At 38.9% G+C, this 21,433-nt stretch overlaps 1 protein-coding gene and 1 pseudogene across 5 annotated transcripts in view; both read right to left on the reverse strand.

The window, feature by feature from the left end:
* The window catches only part of KLHL7 (kelch like family member 7), a 70,268-nt gene that overhangs the window by 40,496 nt on the left and 8,339 nt on the right, over positions 1-21,433 (reverse strand). For 3 of the 5 annotated variants that reach the window (XM_023215975.1, XM_023215977.1, XM_023215973.1), the window contains exons 2-4: positions 11,762-11,864; positions 10,880-10,973; positions 10,486-10,610 (exon numbers count right to left, since the gene is read on the reverse strand). In XM_023215975.1, coding sequence (XP_023071743.1) covers positions 10,486-10,610; positions 10,880-10,973; positions 11,762-11,864 — 322 coding nt within the window. Of the gene's footprint in view, positions 1-9,607; positions 9,892-10,485; positions 10,611-10,879; positions 10,974-11,761; positions 11,865-17,844; positions 17,976-21,433 lie in introns of those variants that run through there. The other 2 variants (XM_023215976.2, XM_023215978.1) reach the window with 2 other exon arrangements.
* On the reverse strand, positions 5,837-7,797 carry LOC111545060 (annotated as a pseudogene).

Raw genomic sequence — 21,433 nt, forward strand, 5'->3', positions numbered from 1 at the left:
CTTAATAGTATCAAGCATCTCCCCTGACCACAATGGAATAAAACTAGATATTAATAACAAGAGGAATTTTGGAAACTATACAAACACATGGAAATTATACAATATGCTCCTGAATGACCAGTGGATCACTGAAGACATTGAAAAGGAAACTGAAAAATTTCTTGAAACAAATGATAACAAATGATGATAATATCCCCTAACCTACAGGACACAACAAAAGCAGTACTAAGAGGGAATTTATAGCTATAAGTGCCTACATCAAGAGAGGAAAAATCTTAAATGAACAATCTAATGATGTATCTTCAAGAACTAGAAAAGCAAGAGCAAACCAAATCCAAAATTAGTAGGAGAAATAATAAAGATCAGAGAAAAAATAAAACTGAAATAAAAAAATACAAAAGATCAATGAAACAAAAAGTTGGGTTTATGAAAAGTTAAAACAAAATGAACAAACCTTTAGTTAGACTAAGAAAAAGAGAGAGAAGATCCAAATAAATAAAATCAGAAATGAAAAAGGAGACACTACAACTGATACTACAGAAATTCAAAGGATCATTAATGGTTACTATGAGCAACTATTAATATATGCCTATAAATTGGAAAATTTAGAAGGAAATGAACAAATTTCTAGATACATACAACCTACCAAGATTGAATCAGGAAGTAATACAAAAGGTGAACATATCAATAACAAGGAATGAGGTTGAAGCTATAATAAAAAGTCTCCCAGTAAAAAAAGCCTGGGACCTGATGGCTTCACTGATGAATTCTACCAAATATTTAAGGAGGAACTAATACCAATCCTACTCAAACTATTCAACAACAACAACAACAACAACAACAAAAAAAAAAAAAAAAAAAAAAAAAAAAACAGAGGAGGGGGGAATACTTCCAAACTCATTTGATGAGGCCAGCATTACCCTCATACCAAAACCAGACAAAGACACATCAAAAAAAAAAAAAAAAAAAAGAAAAATACAGGCACCAATATCTCTGATGAACATCGCTGCAAAAATCCTCAACAAAATATTAGCAAACCAAATTCAACAACACGTTAAAAATATAATTCATCATGACCAAGTGGGATTTATCCCTGGAATGCAAATGCTGGTTCAACATACACGAATCAATATGATACAGCATATCAATAAAATGAAGGATAAAAACCATATGAAAATTTCAGTCAATGCTGAAAAAGCATTTAAAAAAATTCAACATCCTTTCATGACAAAAACCCTAAAAAAAAACTGGGGATAGAAGGAACATACCTCAACATAATAAAAGCCATATACAACAGACCCACAGCTAGTATCATATTAAATGAGGAAAAACTGAAAGCCTGTCCTCTAAGATGCGGAACACAACCAGGATGTTCACTTTCACCACTGTTACTCAACATAGTACTGGAAGTCCTAGCTAGAGCAATCAGATAAGAGAATGATATGAGGGGCAGCCAAACCGGAAAGGAAGAAATAAAATTATCCTTGTTTGTAGACAATATGATCTTATATTTGGAGAAACTGAAAGAAACCACAAGAAAACTATTAGAATGGATAAATTCAGTAAAGTTGCAGGATACAAAATCAACACACAAAAATTAGTAGCATTACTATATACCAACAGTGAACAATGTGAAAAAGAAATAAGAGGGCTGGGCATGGTGGCTCATGCCTGTAATCCCAGCACTTTGGGAGGCCGAGGTGGGAGGATCACCTGAGGTCAGGAGTTTGAGAACAGCCTGGCCAACGTGGCGAAAACCTGTTTCTACTAAAAATACAAAAAAATTAGTCAGGTGTGGTGGCATGCACCTGTAGTCCCAACTACTTGGGAGGCTGAGGTGGGAGAATCGCTTGAACCCAGGAGGTGGAGACCGCAGTGAGCCAAGGTTGTGCCACTGCATTCCAGCTTGGGTGACAGAGAGAAACTCTGTCTCAAAATAAATAAATAAATAAAATAAATAAAATAAAATAAGTAGCCCCATTTACAATAGCCACACATACAATTAAATAACTAGGAATTAACCAGAGAAGTGAAAGATCTCTATAATGAAAACTATAAAACACTGATAAAAGAAATTGAAGAAGGTACCAAAAAGTGGGAAAATATTCCATGTTTATGGATTGGAAGAATCAATATTGCTAAAATATCCATACTTCCTAGAGCAATCTATAGATTCAATGTAATCCCTATCGAAATACCAATGGCATTCTTCACAGAAGTAGAAAAAACAATCCTAAAATTTATATGGAACCACAAAAGACCCAGAATAGCCAAAGCTACACTAAGCAAAAAGAATGAAACTGGAGAAATCACATTACCCAACTTCAAATTATACCACACAGCTATAGTAACCGAAACATCATGTACTGGCATAAAAACAGACACACAGACCAATGGAACAGAATAGAGAACCCAGAAACAAATCAACACACTGACAGTGAACTCATTTTCAACAAAGGTGCCAAGAATACACACTGGGGAAAAGACAGTCTCTTCAATAAGTGGTGCTGGGAAAACTGGATATCCATATGCAGAAGAATGAAACTAGACCCCTATCTCTCATCATATGCAAAAATCAAATCAAAATGAATTAAAGACTTAAATCTAAGACCTCAAGCTATAAAATGACAACAAGAAAACACTGGGGAGAAATCCCCAGTACACTGGTCTGGGCAAAGATTTCTTGAGCAATAACCCATAAGCACAAACCACCAAAACAAAGATGGACAAATAGAGTCACGTCAAGTTAAAAAGCTTCTGCACAGCAAAGGATACAATCAACAAAGTGAAGAGACAATCTATAGAATGGGAGAAAATATCTGCAAACTATTCATCTGACAAAGGATTAATAACCAGAATACATAAGGAGCTCTATAGGAAAAAAATCAAACAAAGCCAGTGAAAAAATGGGCAAAAGATTTGAATAGATATTTCTCAAAGACATACAAATGGCAAACAGACTTATGAAAAGGTATTCAACATCCTTGATCATCAGAGAAATGCAAATCAAAACTATAATGAGCTATAATCTTGCCCCAGTTAAAATGGCTTATATCCAAAAGATAGTTAATAACAAATGCTGGCAAGGATGTGGAGAAAAGGGAACCCTCGTACACTGTTGGTGGGAATGTAAATTAGTACAACCACTATGGAGAATAGCTTGGAGATTTCTCAAAAAACTAAAAATTGAGCTAACATGTGATCCAGCAATCCCACTCTCGGTATATATGCAAAAGAAAGGAAATCAGTATATCAAAGAGATATCTGCATTCTTATGTTTGCTGCAGCGTTGTCTACAATAGCTAAGATTTGGAAGCAACGTAAGTGTCCATCAACAGATGAATGGATAAAGAAACTATGGTATATGTACACAATGGAGTACTACTCAGCCATAAAAAAGAATGAGATCTAGTCATTTGCAACAGCATGGATGGAACCAGAGATAATTATGTTAAGTGAAATAAGCCAGGCACAGAAAGACAAACATCACATATTCTCATTTATTTGTGAGATCTAAAAATCAAAACAGTTGAACTCATGGACATAGAGTAGAGAGATGGTCTGGAATACCAGAGGCCTGGAATGGTAGTTGGGAGAATGAAGGGAGGATTAATGGGTACCAAAAAAAAAAAAAAAAAAAAAAAAAAAAAAGAATAAATAAGACCTATTATTTGATAGCACAACAGGGTGACTATAGTTAATACTTAATTGTACACTTTAAAATAACTTAGAGTGTAATTGATTGTTTGTTACTCAAAGGATAAATCCTTGAGGGGATGGATACCCCATTCTCCATGATGTGCTTATCTCACATTGCATGCCTGTATCAAAACATTTTATATACTCCAGAAATATACCAACTATGAACCCACAAAAATAAAAATACAAACACACAAAAAAATAGGCATTAAAGAAAGTTTTATAAAGGATGAAATGTCTACTATAATCCTCTTTAAAAGCCTTGATTCATTTTCAAAGATCAACAATAATCTTTTTTTCAATCAAAAGAAAAGGAAAATAAGTTTTTTTCCACCAAAATACACAAGAACTATTTATTGGCATTTTTATTTCAAGTTCCTGGGAAAAAAAGGCCAAATTTTCAAAGGCAGTTAATAACAGCTATACAAGGGCTTGTTTCATTTGATTTAGCATCAAGTAAAAGTAAATATGCCATGGAAGACAGTCGAGTTTTATCTCCACCTCTCATATTGGCCCGCTTCTCCTACCAAGTCACACTACATAAGCATGCATCCTTGTTGCCCCACTAAGGAATCTAAAATGATTCAAATTTTTAAATGGTTGCTCAGATGACACTTACCAGCAGAATTCTTTCCCCTTAAGATAGGGTGGCAGTGAACACTACCAGGTATCAATGTCATCAGAAATAAATAACTCTTTCAGGAGAGTCACGTTCCTGATCCCTGTTAACCATTATGTAAATTCTTTTCGTTGCTATACCTGTTTACTAATTATGTTTGTTACTTATGCAAAGGGAATACTCCCTGGACTTGCCTGATCTATTACTTCTATTTCCTAACAACAAAGTATGTTCACTTTACATAATGCCACAGGTTTACTCTTTTTTTTTTTTTGAGACGGACTCTCGCTCTGTTGCCCAGGCTGGAGTGCAGTGGCCGGATCTCGGCTCACTGCAAGCTCCGCCTCCCGGGTTTATGCCATTCTCCTGCCTCAGCCTCCCAAGTAGCTGGGACTACAGGTGCCCGCCACCTCGCCCGGCTAGTTTTTTTTTTGTATTTTTTAGTAGAGACGGGGTTTCACCGTGTTAGCCAGGATGGTCTCAATCTTCTGACCTCGTGGTCTGCCCGTCTCGGCCTCCCAAAGTGCTGGGATTACAGGCTTGAGCCACTGTGCCCGGCCAGGTTTACCCTTAATCTTTTTTCTTTCTTTTTCTTGGTACCAGATGTTGTTATTTATCAAGACAGATCATGTTTGATCGAAGAGAAACTGGCAAGTAGATCTTAAAACATAGATTACTAAACCCGAGTAACAGATGAAAAAATAAGTCTTTAAATTACATTTTCCATTGAAAATTCATTCCACTGTGGTGAAAGAACTTATCCAAGAACTTACAATGTCAATTTCTGACATAAATCATATCCCTCAGCACATGTGTATTTTCAAAAGAAAACAAGTCATCTTAAAGTAATATATTCCCATATGCTAATTGATAATTGTATAGCAAATTGAAAATTCTGAGTAAACTGAAGATATGTTTAACAACAAAATAAATATAGCAATATGGTGAGCTTATAAATGTCTTGGTGTAAAGGCAGCATGAATTTGCATCTTGCAGCAGATCTCTAAATCCAGTTGCTGGTTTTCTGGAATTTTATAGACATGATGTCTCACAAATCCACGTTCCACAGGGCTAGAAATATCTCTATGCAAAAACTTTTGAGATATTTTCCCCAAATGACATGTAACTTTGAAAAACTTTTCCAGAAAAATATGAAAATTTTATCAACCACTTACTGAAGAAAAAAGACTACTAATTGCTCTTTTAATTTTGCTCTAACAGATGTTTTAAAAGTTTAGACACCGCTGATGTTTTTGAATTGCACACTGCTAGAAGATAACTGGATAAAACACATTAGATGATTTCAAAAGATGAATCAGTACCTGATTCATTTGGCACATCATTAGTATCTAGAATAAAATCTGTAGAAATAATATAATTTTCAAAGGATTTATACATGCATACATTCTTATACATGCATACATTCTTATTTATACATCCTCCATTCTTAGGAAAACGAGCTTCTAAATCCAAGGATAAGGAGGTTCTGCTCATCTTACTAGTTATAATCATTTCTCCTCATGGAGTAATTGGGGCTTTCTGATTTATTTTGTGGAACTTTAGTTTGTAGGAAAGCATAAACATAGTGTTAAATCTTGTTGGTTTCTGCTCTGGAGAGTGTTTCCAACATCCTTTTTTTCTGGTAAATTCTGGGACTGGCTCCATAAGTCTTCAGTCTCTTGACAACTGTGTCTCTGGTCTATCATCCTCAGGCTGAATGAGAGGCTTCCCAGTCAGATCAGCAATGCCCACAGTTTGGGGAGGGTTGAATTCAATGTAGTAGACTCCGCCACTGGCTAGATGAACAGCAGGCAGTGAAGTGTTGTTTAAATGCCCTCAAAGGGCACATATGAGTTAATCATTGTGTCTATCTGATAAGCTCATCTAGGGCTTCTGCCTATGGCAGTGTCCTTGGACAACCAGCTATATTAGGTGAGATTTTTCAGTTCGTGAAGGGCCTCAGCCGAGTCGTAACATCATTTGGAATGAGTTTCCCTTGGTCAAGAAAAGCCTTGGCTAACATACCAATTTCTGTGCCCTGTAGCATGCTGTCCTGGAGCAGTCCCTGCTGGAGAGGTGCCTCAGCTTGAAGAGTTTGGTGATGTACAACAACACGGCAACCTTGCCTAAGCCCAGGGCTGGGACCCCCATGATCACTGTATGCAGTAGCTGCGGAGATGCCCCCGCAACCATGGACAGAGGCCCAAGCCGTGCCAACTGTAGGGTTTTGGTCTGACCTGTGCACTCACCTGATCCACAGCCAAGGTCCCAGATGGCAGAAAGCACTTTTTTTTTTTTGTTCAAGTTAACCAGTGCTTTCCTTTTCCTCTATAAAATGTGCTGGCTTGGAAGCAATTCAAACATTCACCAATCAGTAAATGGATAAACACATTTTGGTATATCCATGCAATGGAATATTATTCAGCCATAAAAAGAAAGGAAGTACTGATAAATGCTACAATATGGATGAACCCTAAAAACACTGTGCTCAAAGAGGCCAGACACAAAGGGCCACCTTTGATATGATTCAGTTTATATGAAACACTCAGAATAGGCAAATTTATAGGGGCAGAAAGCAGATTCACGGTTGCCAGAGCTGCCAGAGGAAGAATGGGGAGTGACTGCTAACGGGTGTGGGAGTTTCTTTTGGGATCTGCTAGCCGTTGGGTCACTTTTTTTTTTTATTGTAGTAAAATACACATAAAACTTACCGTGACATTTACTACATTCACAATGTTGTACCACAGTCACCACTATCTAGTTGCAGAATACTTCTATCACCCCAAATGTAAGCTCTTTTTTGATCTTTGAAGGTGAAAAATATCACTAGAATATACCTGAGGGAGGAATATTTTAGTTCATTGATCAGGTTTAGCACTCAGTATAACTTAGTCCGAGAATTTTTTTTTTTTTTTAAACCCAAAGAAATCGTCGTCTTACTTGATTATTGCTTTCTCCATCTGTTCCTTCTGGAACTCCCACCTCACACTGCAGTTCCTGTATTTTCCTTCCCTTTCTTTTATCTTCTCACTAGTGGCTTCCTTGCATTTTTGTTTCGCATCATGAGGCAACTTCCTGTTTGATCTTCTTCGGGTTGATTTTTAAGAGTATCCATTCCATTTTTCAATACAGTTGAATGCCAAAAAACTGTAAAACCATATTTTTACATATCATGTTTTTAAGTTCGCTTCTTTTTCTTTTTTTTTTTCTTGAGACAGAGTCTCACTCTGTAGTCCAGGCTAGAGTGCAGTGGCGCAATCTCGGCTCACTCACTGCAACCTCCGCCTCGCGGTTCAAGTGGTTTTTCCCGCCTCAGCCTCTGGAGTAGCTTGGACTACAGGCGCGCCATCACCACTATTTCTTACATTAAATTTGCCTTACAGGAGCCATTCATTTTGGCTGTTTAGCTTGATTTTCTGTTCCTCAAACTACTGGGTTTCTCTCTTTTTTTTTTTTTTTTGAGACAGGGTCTCACTCTGTCATGCAGCTGGAGTGCAGTGGCATGATTTCGGCTCACTGCAACCTCTGCCTCTTGGTTCAAACGATTTTCCCGCCTCAGCCTCCGGAGCAGCTGGGACTACAGGTGTGTGCCACCACGCCTGCGCTCGGCTAATTTTTGTATTTTTTTGGTAGAGATGGGATTTCACCATGTTGGCCAGGCTGGTACTGGGTTTAATTTTTTATATGATCTTTGCCCGATTCCATCAGCTGCCACCGGTTCCTTTAGCATTTGTGGAAGCCCGATTGTTGGACACTTTCTGGGCAGCAGAGAATTGACAGGTGGTGAAAACTATGATAGGAATTCTCCAATCAGCTGACATTGAGAGCCATGCTCAGCGCTAAACAGAAAGCAAGCAGAAGCAGTTTCACCAGTTACTAGGCTATGGCACTTGGCTCACCTGGTTGGGCCACTGTCTTTGCCACAAGCTTAGCCAGGAATCAGGCTACTTTCTAGGTTGCTGGTCTGTCCTTCCTCCCAGCTTTGTGAACAATGAGGATAGAAGGTATCCAGAGGCAAAACTGCTAAATGGTCTCCTCAGAAGCCCAAAGCCTAAGATGTGCTTAGCACAGACTAACTCCAGGTTTCACACTATGCTTTGCACCACCACATCTACTACCTACCTATATTTCAGCCATTCTTCTTTATAGTTGAATCACCCCAAGAGGAAATTTAGAGTGCTAGAGAGTTATAGAAACATACACAAGCCATCATCTTCCAAAAACTTAATTAAGGTAATTCTCTTTTGATAGTACATTGTCTGAAGATAATTATTTATATGATGGAAGTAAGCTGAAATCTTAGGAATATAAAACTTATTGATGAGTAAAGCCCCAACTATGGCCCAAAGAGATGGAAGAACTCATGCCAGAGTGTCTCTGCTGTATACATAGGATTAGAGATTGGCCTTTTATTTCCTGACATACGGATCTTTTCAATACATAGACCCATGGCTACCTTTTAAAAATTCCATCAATATATTCACCTGCATAGCTGTTTCTCTTCCTGCTCCATCTAGTCCAATTCCTTTTCTTGATATTAGGCTAAGTCTCACTTTTATTCCCTTCACCTGGCTTTTACTCCCTCCTGAAATTTATTCTGCTTCTTTCCTACCTGCCTTCCAAGATCTCTCTCTCTGTGCTCAGTGAGGGGGTATGCAGGAAGGAGTACTAAAGTGTCCAGAAGGAGGAAAGCCTAGAAAAAGTAGAGACAGAGGAGGCTTGCCAAAATTCTGAAGCATTTCCAGGAGCCCTTTGCCTCAGTCTTTGAGTTCTTGTCATTAGCACCCCTCTTCTTTTCCCCTGGGTCAAATATCTTAGCACTGACTTGATTCTCTGATCCCTCTTTATACTTTCCTTCATTTTACTTTTCTTTCCTCCCTGCTTTCCTAGCACTCCTATCCCAGCGCTCTTCCCTTTCTTTAAAGCCTCTGAATCACAGCAAGGGAAGGAAAATGGAATTAGAGTAGTCCCTCTTATCCATGGTTTTGCTTTTTGTCGTTCAAAAACATTAAATGGAACATTCCAGAAATAAACAATTCATACGTTTGAAATTGTATGCTGTTCTGAGTTGTGTGATGAAATCTCACATCATCCTGCTCCATCCTGCCTGGGACAGAAATCATCCCTTTGATCAGCATATCCATGCTGTATAACCTACCTGCCTGTTTGTCACTTAAGTAAATGTCCTGGTTATGAAGTGGACTACCCTAGTATTGCAGTGCTCTGTTCAAGTGACCCTTATTTTACTTAATAATGGCCCCAAAATATAAGAGTAGTGATGCTGGCATATTGTTAAAGTTGTTCTATTTTATTATTGTTGTTAATTTTTTACTGTCTAATTTAGAAACTAAACATCATAGGCATGTATGTATCATAGAAAAAAACACAGTATATATAGGATTCAGTACTATCTGCAGTTTCAGGCATTCACTGGGGTCTTGGAACGTATCCTGCAGATAAGGGTGGGCTACGGCACAAACATCTGGACGTTCATTCATGTGCCACTAAGGATCATCACACAGTCAAAAGCATACCACACTCTGGAAGGCTCTGATCAACTTTTTCTGCTTCTCCTATCACAAAATAGAAAATACTTTATTAATAGCTTCAAAATGAATGGCTATAGCAGTCCCTCAGTTAGTATCTTAATTTATAGACTAAGGTTATGTTTTCCAGTATAAAACATCATTTTGACAATGTGGGGAGGCAGCAAGGTGTAGTAGCTAAGAATTAGATTACTTGAGTTCCAATGCCAGCTCCTTCATATACTAGCTATGTGACCTCAGGCAAGTTACCTAACTATAAGTTGCCTTATCTGTGACAGACTTTAGCATATCGTAAGTGCTTAAATAAAAGGAAACATTCATAATCATGTTACTATCACCATATACAATCTTTATTCCTTGTCCTAGATCCATGAAAAACCATTATAAATGCCATTTTGTTTTAGAAAATGTTGATATAATATTTAATAAGCTTGCTGCTGCCCAGGCTAATATGCATCTCTCTAAGCCCCTCTTAAATTTTATTACTAGAAAATGTTCTAGTGGACAATGTTTTTAAGGTTAAATGAGGATACTTATAATCAGCCTTTAAAAAAAATTAAATTACAAATTGAGGATAAAACAAACAAAAAAAACACATAACAGGAATCTGATATTTCTTACCAAGGCAATTTGAAGCATCAACTTGTTCTTTCAAAAAATCAACACACATTTTCTTCACAGGTTCAATCTGATATTGGTTTGCTGCATCCAACAAAGACTGAACATTGTTGCTATTCACGGAAATTCTGCAAATAAGTTAGAGGGAATATTAGTTACCCATGATTTTTTATTATTTAAATGTTAAAGTAGAATGTATCCTAATAGCCCCTGAAATTAAACACAAAATTAAACTTTCAGTCCTTGAATCAGTATGGCATAGGATACTCAAACTCTTCCATCCTTGCGGTTTTTCATTTTGAAGAATTTGTAGCGCAACCATTTGTTACAACAATGCTTTGCCATGGCAGATACCAACATTACTTCTCTAAAATAAAAATAATCCTTCTTAACTCACCTAGCAGTATAAGCAAATTCCACAAGTTGTTCAATAATATCAGGTTCAGCATCTTTGAGTTCTACTTCAAAGGACTTTGATTCAAGCATGTTAGCTACAATGAAGAGAAGAAACATAAATGGCATCTGTAATACCACAAGTTTGACTGAGGAACCACGGCATTCCAGGCCATGTTAAATATGGAGAAAAATAACAGGACAGTTCTCTCTGGAAGAAAATACCCCAGCAAGCCCAACATTCCTATAGTAAATGCAAATTAATTCTCCACACAAGATGTGCCTTAAATTAAGCTAAGAAAACAGTGAATTAGTGTACTTCTTTTTTAATTTAAAGACCATATTAACAGAAACATAAAACTAGATTTTGTTTTCTTCCCAAGCTCATAAAATAGTACTGAGTAGAGGAAGTAGGACTTGGACCCAGTTCTCAACACCAAATCCAGGGTTCTTTCTAGCACAATATGCTATATCTATTTTTTTTTTAAGTTTAACTTGCCGGCTAAAATATTATGAAATTTATCTACTTCTTTATCTTTGCATCTGAGGTTAAAAAGAAAGCGGTGGGCTTTTTCTTGAGACAGAGTCTCGCTCTGACGCCCAGGTTGGAGCGCAGTGGCGCGATCTCGGCTCACTGCAACCTCCACCTCAACCCTGGGCTTTTAAGTTGACACTATACCTCCATCTATAAAGACATCAGGCCTTTATGTCTAATGAAAGGACATTTTTTCCTTTGGTTATCAGCTGACTACTTTTTCAATCTCTTCACTGTTCTGCGGCCTTAAGTTCTTAACTGCTTCAAAAATTAGAAAAATGACATATTCTTTTAGATTTTACTTCATTCTCATAGAAGAAATAATGGCATGTTTTACCTTAAGATACTTACTTGTGAACATTAAGTTAAAAAAATGACTGGCTGCAGCAAGAACAACACGATGAGCAGGTATCTTTCTTTCCTGGACCATGAGGATCACGTCACACAACGTTTTCTAATCAAAGAAAAAATACATAAAATAAAAAGAGGCTCACTAGCCTAGCTTGGCAATACATATTAAAAAGGTGCTTGCCAAATGCTTTATCTCTGTTTTCTATTTAAAGCCAATCTTTTTTCAGCACAGAATTTCTTTTGAAGACATGTTTAGAAAGGACTTAACAGAGTTGCTGCCATATAGTATGAAAATTTTGCACTGAGTTGTCCAACAGTCAAGAGGAAAGAAAACGTTCCTCATAATCAGAAACAAGTCTACTAACCCTTCTGAGAAGTCTTTTTTTTTTTTTTCTGACACAGATTCTAAGACATTTCTCATGGTAAGCTTTTCTGGGGGAAATTAAATGACATCATGGCAGTGCCCCTGATAGTTTTTCAAACACAGCAATTAGTTTTTATATGATTTGTTTTCCATTATTTATCCTTGATGAAATCGAGAACACACACTGCATTTCCTAAGAAAGTAGCATTCACAGATCTAACTTGAAACAGAAACAGCTCAGAATACAGAGAGGAGATGAACTAAATGTCCTTTCAGCAATCTTTTCTTAAATAACACTTCTCTCAAATGTACTTCTGATAGAAGCTGGATAGCAGCCAGTTTTAAATTGTGATTTCTGACCAAGGTCAAAATAGTATCACTATAAGCTGCTTAAAGAAAGCAGCTCTGAGTAAGTACTTAATTAAAATGTGGGGAAAATGGAATAATAAAGAAAAAAATTTAAGGCTTACTCAAACACTTATAAACGAATATCAAGAAAAATAAATGTCCTTTTTGCCAATCCAATCTTAATTTCTTAACGAAGTTAAAGATAAAATATAGAGGTTAGGCTTACAGAAAACTTGGTGCATATAATGTGTTAAACACTGTCCTAGGCACTGGGAATATGAGGCAAATAACATATTCAGAGTAAAAAAAATATCGCTTACAAATCTAAGATTGGCTTCGTGGCTCAGAGGATTTGCATTTTGCAAATTTTAAGTATTTTACTAAAACTGTTAATATAGTTTCTGATAGATAAATCCCTGTTATTTCTTACTGTATTATTTTGTGAAGATAAATCAAAATAAATAATAATGATGTTTATAATGAGAGAGAAAATAAGCCTCAAATAGCAGCCTAGGAAATGAACAAAATTTCACTTTTACCGCTTATTTGAAGATTTTCAAATAAGGCCTACTACTGACTATTGCTAAAAACTTATATACAGGTTAATAGCTAAAGCTATTTTTATTCTTATAGTGTCTTGAAGTTTTAAATTTTATTTCTTTTCATTTGGGGAGGGGATACAGAGGCAGATCTCTTAGGTGATTTTGCTACATACTACACCAAAAAATACCAAGTAGCAGAACCAAGTTAACTATTTGGTTACCACCAAAAAACAAGTGATCAATTTGCCTTGGAGGGAGGGAGAGAAGGAGAGGGAGAAACGAGTGGGGAGTGAAGAATAAAGATGATAAAGCATCAAGCAAATCAGATTACATCAGATCATCGAGGAGAAATCTATGGCTAGTGATGGAACTTCTGTGAAACATAGGGTTAAACCAAAATACAGCAATAACATCTCCAAGGCATACTCAGCAACAGAGTTTAAAAGTAGAATGACTTTCTAGGCACTGAAAGAGGTTGAAGAAATGTAGATCTTTGTATAGCAACTGAGTTTTAGTCTAAGATTAATGGCCGGCTGGATATTAATGGTTTGAGGGATGGGGAGAGTAAGTCAGAAGAGTCTTTTGTATCCAAATGGTACACTTATTTGCCTGTACTACAATAGACTGATAATTTCCAATAAGAGATGGGACTGGGCCGGGCACGGTGGCTCAAGCCTGTAATCCCAGCACTTTGGGAGGCCGAGACGGGCGGATCACGAGGTCAGGAGATCGAGACCATCCTGGCTAACACGGTGAAACCCCGTCTCTACTAAAAAATACAAAAAACTAGCCGGGCGAGGTGGCGGGCGCCTGTAGTCCCAGCTACTCAGGAGGCTGAGCCAGGAGAATGGCGTAAACCCGGGAGGCGGAGCTTGCAGTGAGCTGAGATCCGGCCACTGCACTCCAGCCTGGGCGACAGAGCGAGACTCCGTCTCAAAAAAAAAAAAAAAAAAAAGAGATGGGACTGGGCCGGGCGCGGTGGCTCATGCCTGTAATACCAGCATCTTGGGAAGCTGAGGTGGGCGGATCACAAGGTCAGGAGATGGAGACCATCCTGGCTAACACAGTGAAATCCCGCCTCTACTCAAAATACAAAAAATTAGCTGGGCATGGTGGTGGGCGCCTGTAGTCCCAGCTACTCAGGAGACTGAGGTAGGAGAATGGCGTGAACCCAGGAGGTGGAGCTTGCAGTGAGCAGAGATCGAGCCACTGCACTGCAGCCTGGGTGACAGAGTGAGACTCTGTCTCAAAAAAAAAAAAAAAAAAAAAAAGAGATGGGACTGACCTATATTGAAAGGCCCCTCCTGTTATCAATAAGCGAAAGAAAGGTATATTCACAGACAAGAAATGGAGCTGGGTGTGGTTGCTCACACCTGCAATCCTAGCATTTTGGGAGGCCAAGGCAGGTGGATTGCTTGAGCCTAGGAATTCGAGACCAGCCTGGGCAACATGATGAAACTCTATCTCTATTAAAAAAAAAAAAAAAACAAAACAAAAATTAGCCAGGCATGGTGGTATGTGCCTATAGTCCCAGTGACTGGGGGTGGGGGTGGTGCTGAGGTAAGAGGATCACTTGAGCCCCAGAGGTGGAGGTTGCAGTGAGTTGTGATTGCATCACTGTACTCCAGTGATATTATAACAAAGAGACATCTGCACCCCCATGTTTACTGCAGCACTATGCACAACAGCCAAGATATAGACTCAACCTAGGTGTCCAATGATAGACGAATTGATAAAGAAAATGTGGTAAATATACATCATGGAATACTATGCAGCCATAGCAAAGAATGAAATCCCATCTTTCATGGCAATGTGGATGGAAATGGAAGACATTATGTTAGTTGAAATAAACTAGGAACAGAAAGTTAAATGCTACATGTTCTCACTCATATGAGTAAGCTAAAAAGGTTGACCTTATCCAAGTAAAAAGCAGAAAAGAAGATACTAGAGGCTGGAAAGGGTAGAGGGAAGGCGGTGGGGGAAAGGAGGGATAGAGAGAGATTTGTTAAAGGACATAAAATTACAGTTAGATGGGAGGAAAAAGTTCTAGTATTCTATATCACTGTAGGATGACTATAGTTACCAGTAATAGATTCAGGCTGGGAGCAGTGGGTTACGCCTGTAATCCCAGCACTTTGGTAGGCTAAGGCAGAATTGCTTGAAGCCAGGAGCTCAAGGCCCGCCTAGGCAACATAGTGAGACCCTGACTCTACTAAAAATAAAAAATTAGCCAGGTGTGGTGGCACATGTCTGTAGTCCCAGCTACTTGGGAGGTTGAAATGGGAGGATCACTTGAGCCCAGTAGTTTGAAGTTGCACTAAGCATGATCATGCCACTGCACTCCAGCCTGGGTGACAGAGTAAGACCCTGTCTCTAATAAAATAATAATAAATCAACAGCAGACATCACATGTAATGATGAAACATCAGACATGTTCTCATTTCAATCTTGAAACAAGGTATACGGGGCTGGGTGTGGTGACTCATGCCTGTGATCCCAAGCACTTTGGGAGGCTGAGGTGGGCAGATGGTTTGATCTCAGGAGTTCAAGGTCAGCCTGGGCAACATGGTAAAACCCATCTCTACCAAAAATACAAAAATGTAGCCAGGTGTGGTGGCACAAATTTGTGGTCCCAGCTACTTGGGAGGTGGAGGTGGGAGGATCGCCTGAGCCCAGGGGCGAAAGGCTTCCATGAGCTGAGATTGTGCCATGGCACTTCAGCCTGGGTGACAGAGTGAGACTCAGTCAAAAATAAAATAAAATAAATAAAATAATAATAAAATAAAACAAACTAGGTATACAAATCCTTGTCATTACTATTATTCAACCTTGCTCTGGAAATCTTAGCCAAATTAGTAAGAAGATAAAGATAAATCAACTTACACTTATAGAAAGAACAAGAAAAGTCAGTAAAATGGCCAGACACAAATAAGATAAATACGGAAATGCAATTAACTATCTTGTATGAGAAATAAGCCGTAAAGAAACACAAATGAGAAAAAAATCCCAAGGTATAGAAGCAACAAAATAATTAAATATTGAGAAACAAAAAAAAAAAAATGTGAGGGATCTTCATTAAGTGGCAATTTGATATATCATAAACATACCATTTCAAAAATGTAGTGGGAAGGTGGAGAACAGGACATGTTTAGGGCAGTGAAACTATTCTGTAGGATCTTGTAATGGTGGATACGTGTCATTATACATTTGTCAAAACCTATAACAGGTACAACACAGAGTGAACCCTAATGTAAACTATAAATGTTAATAATATGTAACAATATTGGGGGTTGGGCATAGTGGCTCACCCCTGTAATCCCAGCACTTTGGGAGGCCGAGACGGATGGATCACTTGAGGCCAGGGGTTCGAGACCAGCCTGGCCAACATGGCGAAACCCTGTCTCTACTAAAAATACAAAACCTATCTGGACATGGTGGTGCCCGCCTGCAATCCCAGCTACTCCGGAGGCTGAGGCATGAGAATCGCTTGAACCCAGGAGGCAGAGGTTGCAGTGAGCAGAGATCTTGCCACTACATTCCATCCTAGACAACAGAGCGAGATTCTGTCTCAAAAAAAAAAGTAACAATATTGACTCATCAATTGTAACAAACATACCACATGAATGCAATATGCTAATGATAAGGGTAACTGTGTGTAGAAAAGGAGGTGAGGGAATAAATGTACATACTGCGCTTTCTGCTCAATTTTTCTTTTTCTTTTTTTGTGACAGGGTCTTGCTCTATCATCCAAGCTGGAGTGCAGTGATGCAATCTTGGCTTACTGCAGCCTCGAACTCCTGGGCTCAAGTGATCCTCCCATCCCTCCTCCCAAGTAGCTGGGACCACAGGCATGTGCCACCATGCCCGGCTAATTTTTTATCTTTTGTAGAGATGAAGTCTCACTGTGTTGCCCAGGCTGGTTTCCAACTCCCAGATTAAAGCAATCTCACTACCTTGGCCTCTCAAAGTATAGGGATTACAGGCATGAGCTACCTCACCTGGCTCAAATTTTCTATGAAGTTAAAACTGCTCTTTAAAAAAAAGTCTATTAAATAATGTGGTAAGAGATCAGATAATCAAAATTGATATTGAGATAACTTAATCATTTAGGGAACCATTAGATTCCTCACTCATAATGTACTCCCTCTTCCCCTGGGAAGGTAAGTACTGAGAAGGAAGTTTCAGTTTCCATCCATCACATGTGGAAGAGTGACTACAGGATGAACAAGAGTGTAGCAGAGGTCACTGACAACACAGAGTCAGGCATCGTGGCTCATTCTTCTTTCCTAGGTCTGCCCCAAAAGTGGGACATCAATCACTGGGGCAGGCTTGCTCCTCTGGCAAGAGAGGACTGTTCTTGCTCATCAACTGCTCTGCCTCAGACTGGGTAAGTAAGTTTAGTTTAGGAAAGAAAGAACAGAAAGTCCAATTTAATGCTTAGGTCAATGTCCTATAGTTAGAACTAGTAGTGACAGGTCCTCAAATATGTATGCATAGATACTCAATGCATCATAGAGAAAGAAACTTTGGTGCTGCTTTATTGCCTGCAAGATTTGGGGGCTTTTACAGGAAGAATCCTTCGGTTCTAGGAAAGGTTAACCTCAGAAGAGGCAGACATTTTAGGCATCTGTTGGTATCATGACCTTTTGCTCTCTATCAAGTTTATCAGACAGGATTACAAAAGGCAGCTGGGTCCATGTAAGCGCTAAAGCACTATACGAAGATTAGCTTTTAATCACATGTGCTGTCATTAGTAAGAGGCATGCAGTCAACTACCCCACGTTCTATTCTTTGTTACATCCCAAGGAGGAGACTGAGGAATGACTAACCTTTAGATTTATGTGGCTTGTCAAGAAGGTTCTGCAATCAGTCCCTCCCAGCATGATATCAAATTGGCATTGAGTATAAACCCCTGAGCAGATTGTAGATTCAACTATAGCTGGGTGGTAGATTTAAGTCACTGAAAATATAAAGGGAAATGAAGCCCTTATTAGATGGGGTAAATAATTTTCTTGGATTAGTTACTAGAAAAGCCTCAATAAAGCAATAGTAAATGCAAAGGCTAAGAAACATTAAAAAGACTTCTCTAGAAATCACATTTGTCAGAAAAGCAAAGAAAAACAGGACTGAACTTAAACACACACATTAGAATAAGGCAAGTGGGATAGTGAAGGAAAAACAAAGGAAGATACCCAGACTAAGCAGAAGGAAAAGAGGGACTGCCTTCCTTAAGGGAAACATATACCAGGTCAGGCCGAACAGCTTTGCAAAGGAAAGGAGACTTTGGCATAATTGCCCTTTAAGAGATGGGACTAAGAAAAAAAAAAAAAAAAGCTATTTTTGTTGTTATTTATTCAAGGAAGGTGTTATGGACCAAACAGGAATAGAAGAAGAGAAGTAAGAATTCAGGAGTAGATTAAAATGGTTCTCTCAGAAAGGCCTGGATCAGCACTTTGGGAGCCAAGGCATATGGATCACCTGAGGTCAGGAGTTCAAGACCAGCCTGGCCAACATGGCAAAACCCTGACTCTACTAAAAATACAAAAATTAGCCAGGCTTGGTAGTGTGCATCTGTAGTAGCAGCTACTCGGGAGGCTGAGGCAGGAGAATCACTTGAACCCGGGAGGCAGAGGTTGCAGTGAACTGAGATCATGCCACTGCACTCCAGCCTGGGTGACAGAACGAGACTTGATCTCAAAAAAAAAAAAAGCCTGGATCTAGGAAAATTTTATGATTCCTCTTAATGCTAAAGATATTAAGAGAAAATTAGAGGACTTCCCTTAAAGAATAGGACAACTATAATAGGCCATTACAATTAAATTCAGACAGATTTGAAAAGGAGAAAGATCAGCAAGAGTATTTCTTGCATTATTAAGTAATTTTCAAGTTGATATTGCTCGGAAGACAGGTGTGGTATTTGCTATATGGCATACGGTATATAGTGGAACTGAGAAGTTTGTGGAACTAAGACTCTAAGGGAGAGTACTAGATCACATTAAAGTAAGTCAAATAAGCCAAAAGTAGTCCAGCTCTAAGTTATATGCTGGACATCCCCACAATTAGAATTACCTTTCTGAGATTAGTGAAGGCTGGCAGTAACTGAACTAATTCTGAACACATGTGCTCTCTTATTTTCCACTAGGGGAAGCTCTATAGGAAATGCATTAGAGGAATAAGTATGTAAGCAAAACAAACACCAAAATCATAAGGAAAAGAAAAAGAAAGGTATTCTAATCTAAAAGGGTCAGCTACCTGATGTAGAAAGGAAAAGATCCAACTTAAGCAGGTTAACAAGTCAGCTGAGGCTGCCTGAAAGAACAGATGTACCATAGAGGAAAACGCAACACTAGAGACATAGCCCATTTTGACACCAATAGGTAACAGAAAGGAACATGTCTGCACTGCTGCTGAGTTTGCAAGGCCTAGAAAATTCAAATACTGAGGAAAAGCAAGGTTTTTAGGAGCATGCTGTAAGGGCCTTATTGGTCCCTGTGGGACCACAGGTCTTAAAGGAATGTTAAAGGCCATTCTCCAGCTGAGACAAATGGAGAGGAAAGGAGGACAAACCCCTCCAAGAGACAGGATTCATAGATATAAGGAATTTCACAGCATGACAGGATCTTAATGGGCACACAAAGGTGCAGAACAATCAGGAAGCTCAGAATTGTAAGGAATGCAAGGCCACAAACTGTGGTCTGCAGAACTGCTGGCTACAAATGTGAATCACTCTTCTCTCAAAAATGAGAGAAGCTTTGTCATTAGATAGAACTCAATCATTTCAGCATCAGGTTGCCAGGAACACAGGGTTCAAAAAAGATGTCAAAATTAAGCTTTAAATGTGCAGGATGGACAAAAGGGAAAGAAGGGAAACTCTATGATACCTGATAGCTGAGTATTATCACCCTGGCAAATTTCTAACAATTGTCCAAGAAAAAGAATGAGTCCCGGCCATGCGCGGTGGCTCATGCCGGTAATCTCAGCACTTTGGGAGGCCGAGGAGGGCAGATCACAAGGTCAGGAGATCAAGGCCATCCTGGCTAACATGGTGAAACCTTGTCTCTACTAAAAATACAAAAAATGAGCCAGTGTGGTGGCGGGCACCTGTAGTCCCAGCTACTCGGGGGGCTGAGGCAGGAGAATTGCTTGAATCCGGGAGGCAGAGATTGCAGTGAGCTGAGATCACGCCACTGCACTCCAGCCTGGGCTACAGAGCAAGATTCCATCTCAAAAAAAAAAAAAAAAAGGAATGAGTCCTATGCCACAGAAGCATCATTATATATTGAAGAAATCTCTTCTATAGATGGTAAACAGTGCCCCTATAAGCATGGAAGATTCCTCCCAACTGAGTTTAGCCTAGAGTCTGTAGATTATAGAAAGCTGATTCAGACTGGCAAGCCAAAAGCCAAGATTGTTACATTTTATTTGAAAACCCTCTGTTTCCCAGAAACCAAAGTTTATACTCTGTTTTTGGCTGTGAAAAATAATGTGGGTTAGGATTGTATAAATAATATGTCAACATCTGGGCTGCTTGGTATAGAGATGAGAGATCTTCTTGTATCAATCCTAGGGACATTCTGACATACTGGAAAAGTGTGGCATCAACTACCTTGAAATTGGAGAAAGTCAGCTTTGGAGGTGCTAAGCTAACTAAATCCATTCCAGTGGAAGCCAGCCCACATTGCAGCTGCTGAAGAAGCTACCCTGACTGTACCCAAACACTCAAGCAAATGCTTTCTGGCTGACTAAACTGAACAGCATAGGAAACCAGGGTGAGCACATATTTGGAATTCAACTGCCTTTCATTTTAATTCAGAGGAAGAACGTAGATGTTGGAATTTAATCATGAGAGGGCCCATAACAGTCCGATTTGGTAGATTTTTGTGTTGCTAATACAGAATTATACAGAGTGCTTTAGGCTGTGATTTGGTTCACCACAGAACATCTAGAGAGCTATGAATGACACCTCGGCTTAGAAAAATTTGAGATGGGAAATAGAAGTGAGTAACTGCCAGCCTGTAGTATCTCAAGGTCTGGTGTTAGTAGTTATCCACCCATTTCAAAGCATTCTTGGGTAAAAATTTTAAAAACCTCTTAAGCTGGTCTTCGGAGGATACAAAAAAGAAGTTATTGGTAGAGGAAAATAGCCATATAAGCACTGAAGATAAAACAAAGCATTCCCTGAGGTAGTAAGAAAATAGCCCAAAATACAAGGCAAACTTGGAAAAAATAACTTATAGCTACTTGGTCCGGCTATTTTGTGCTGGAGGTTTGCGGTGGGGCTTTGGTGCCTGGATTCTATCATTCAGCCCACTGAGATTCTCAACTCAGGTTGTTTATATAAGGAAGGATCAATAACCAAATAAGACATAACAAGATGCACTTTTGACTGAAGGGCAAGTACTTGTTAATCTCCCATAT

The sequence above is a fragment of the Piliocolobus tephrosceles genome, chromosome 8, assembly GCF_002776525.5.
Source record: "Piliocolobus tephrosceles isolate RC106 chromosome 8, ASM277652v3, whole genome shotgun sequence".
NCBI lineage: Eukaryota > Metazoa > Chordata > Mammalia > Primates > Cercopithecidae > Piliocolobus > Piliocolobus tephrosceles.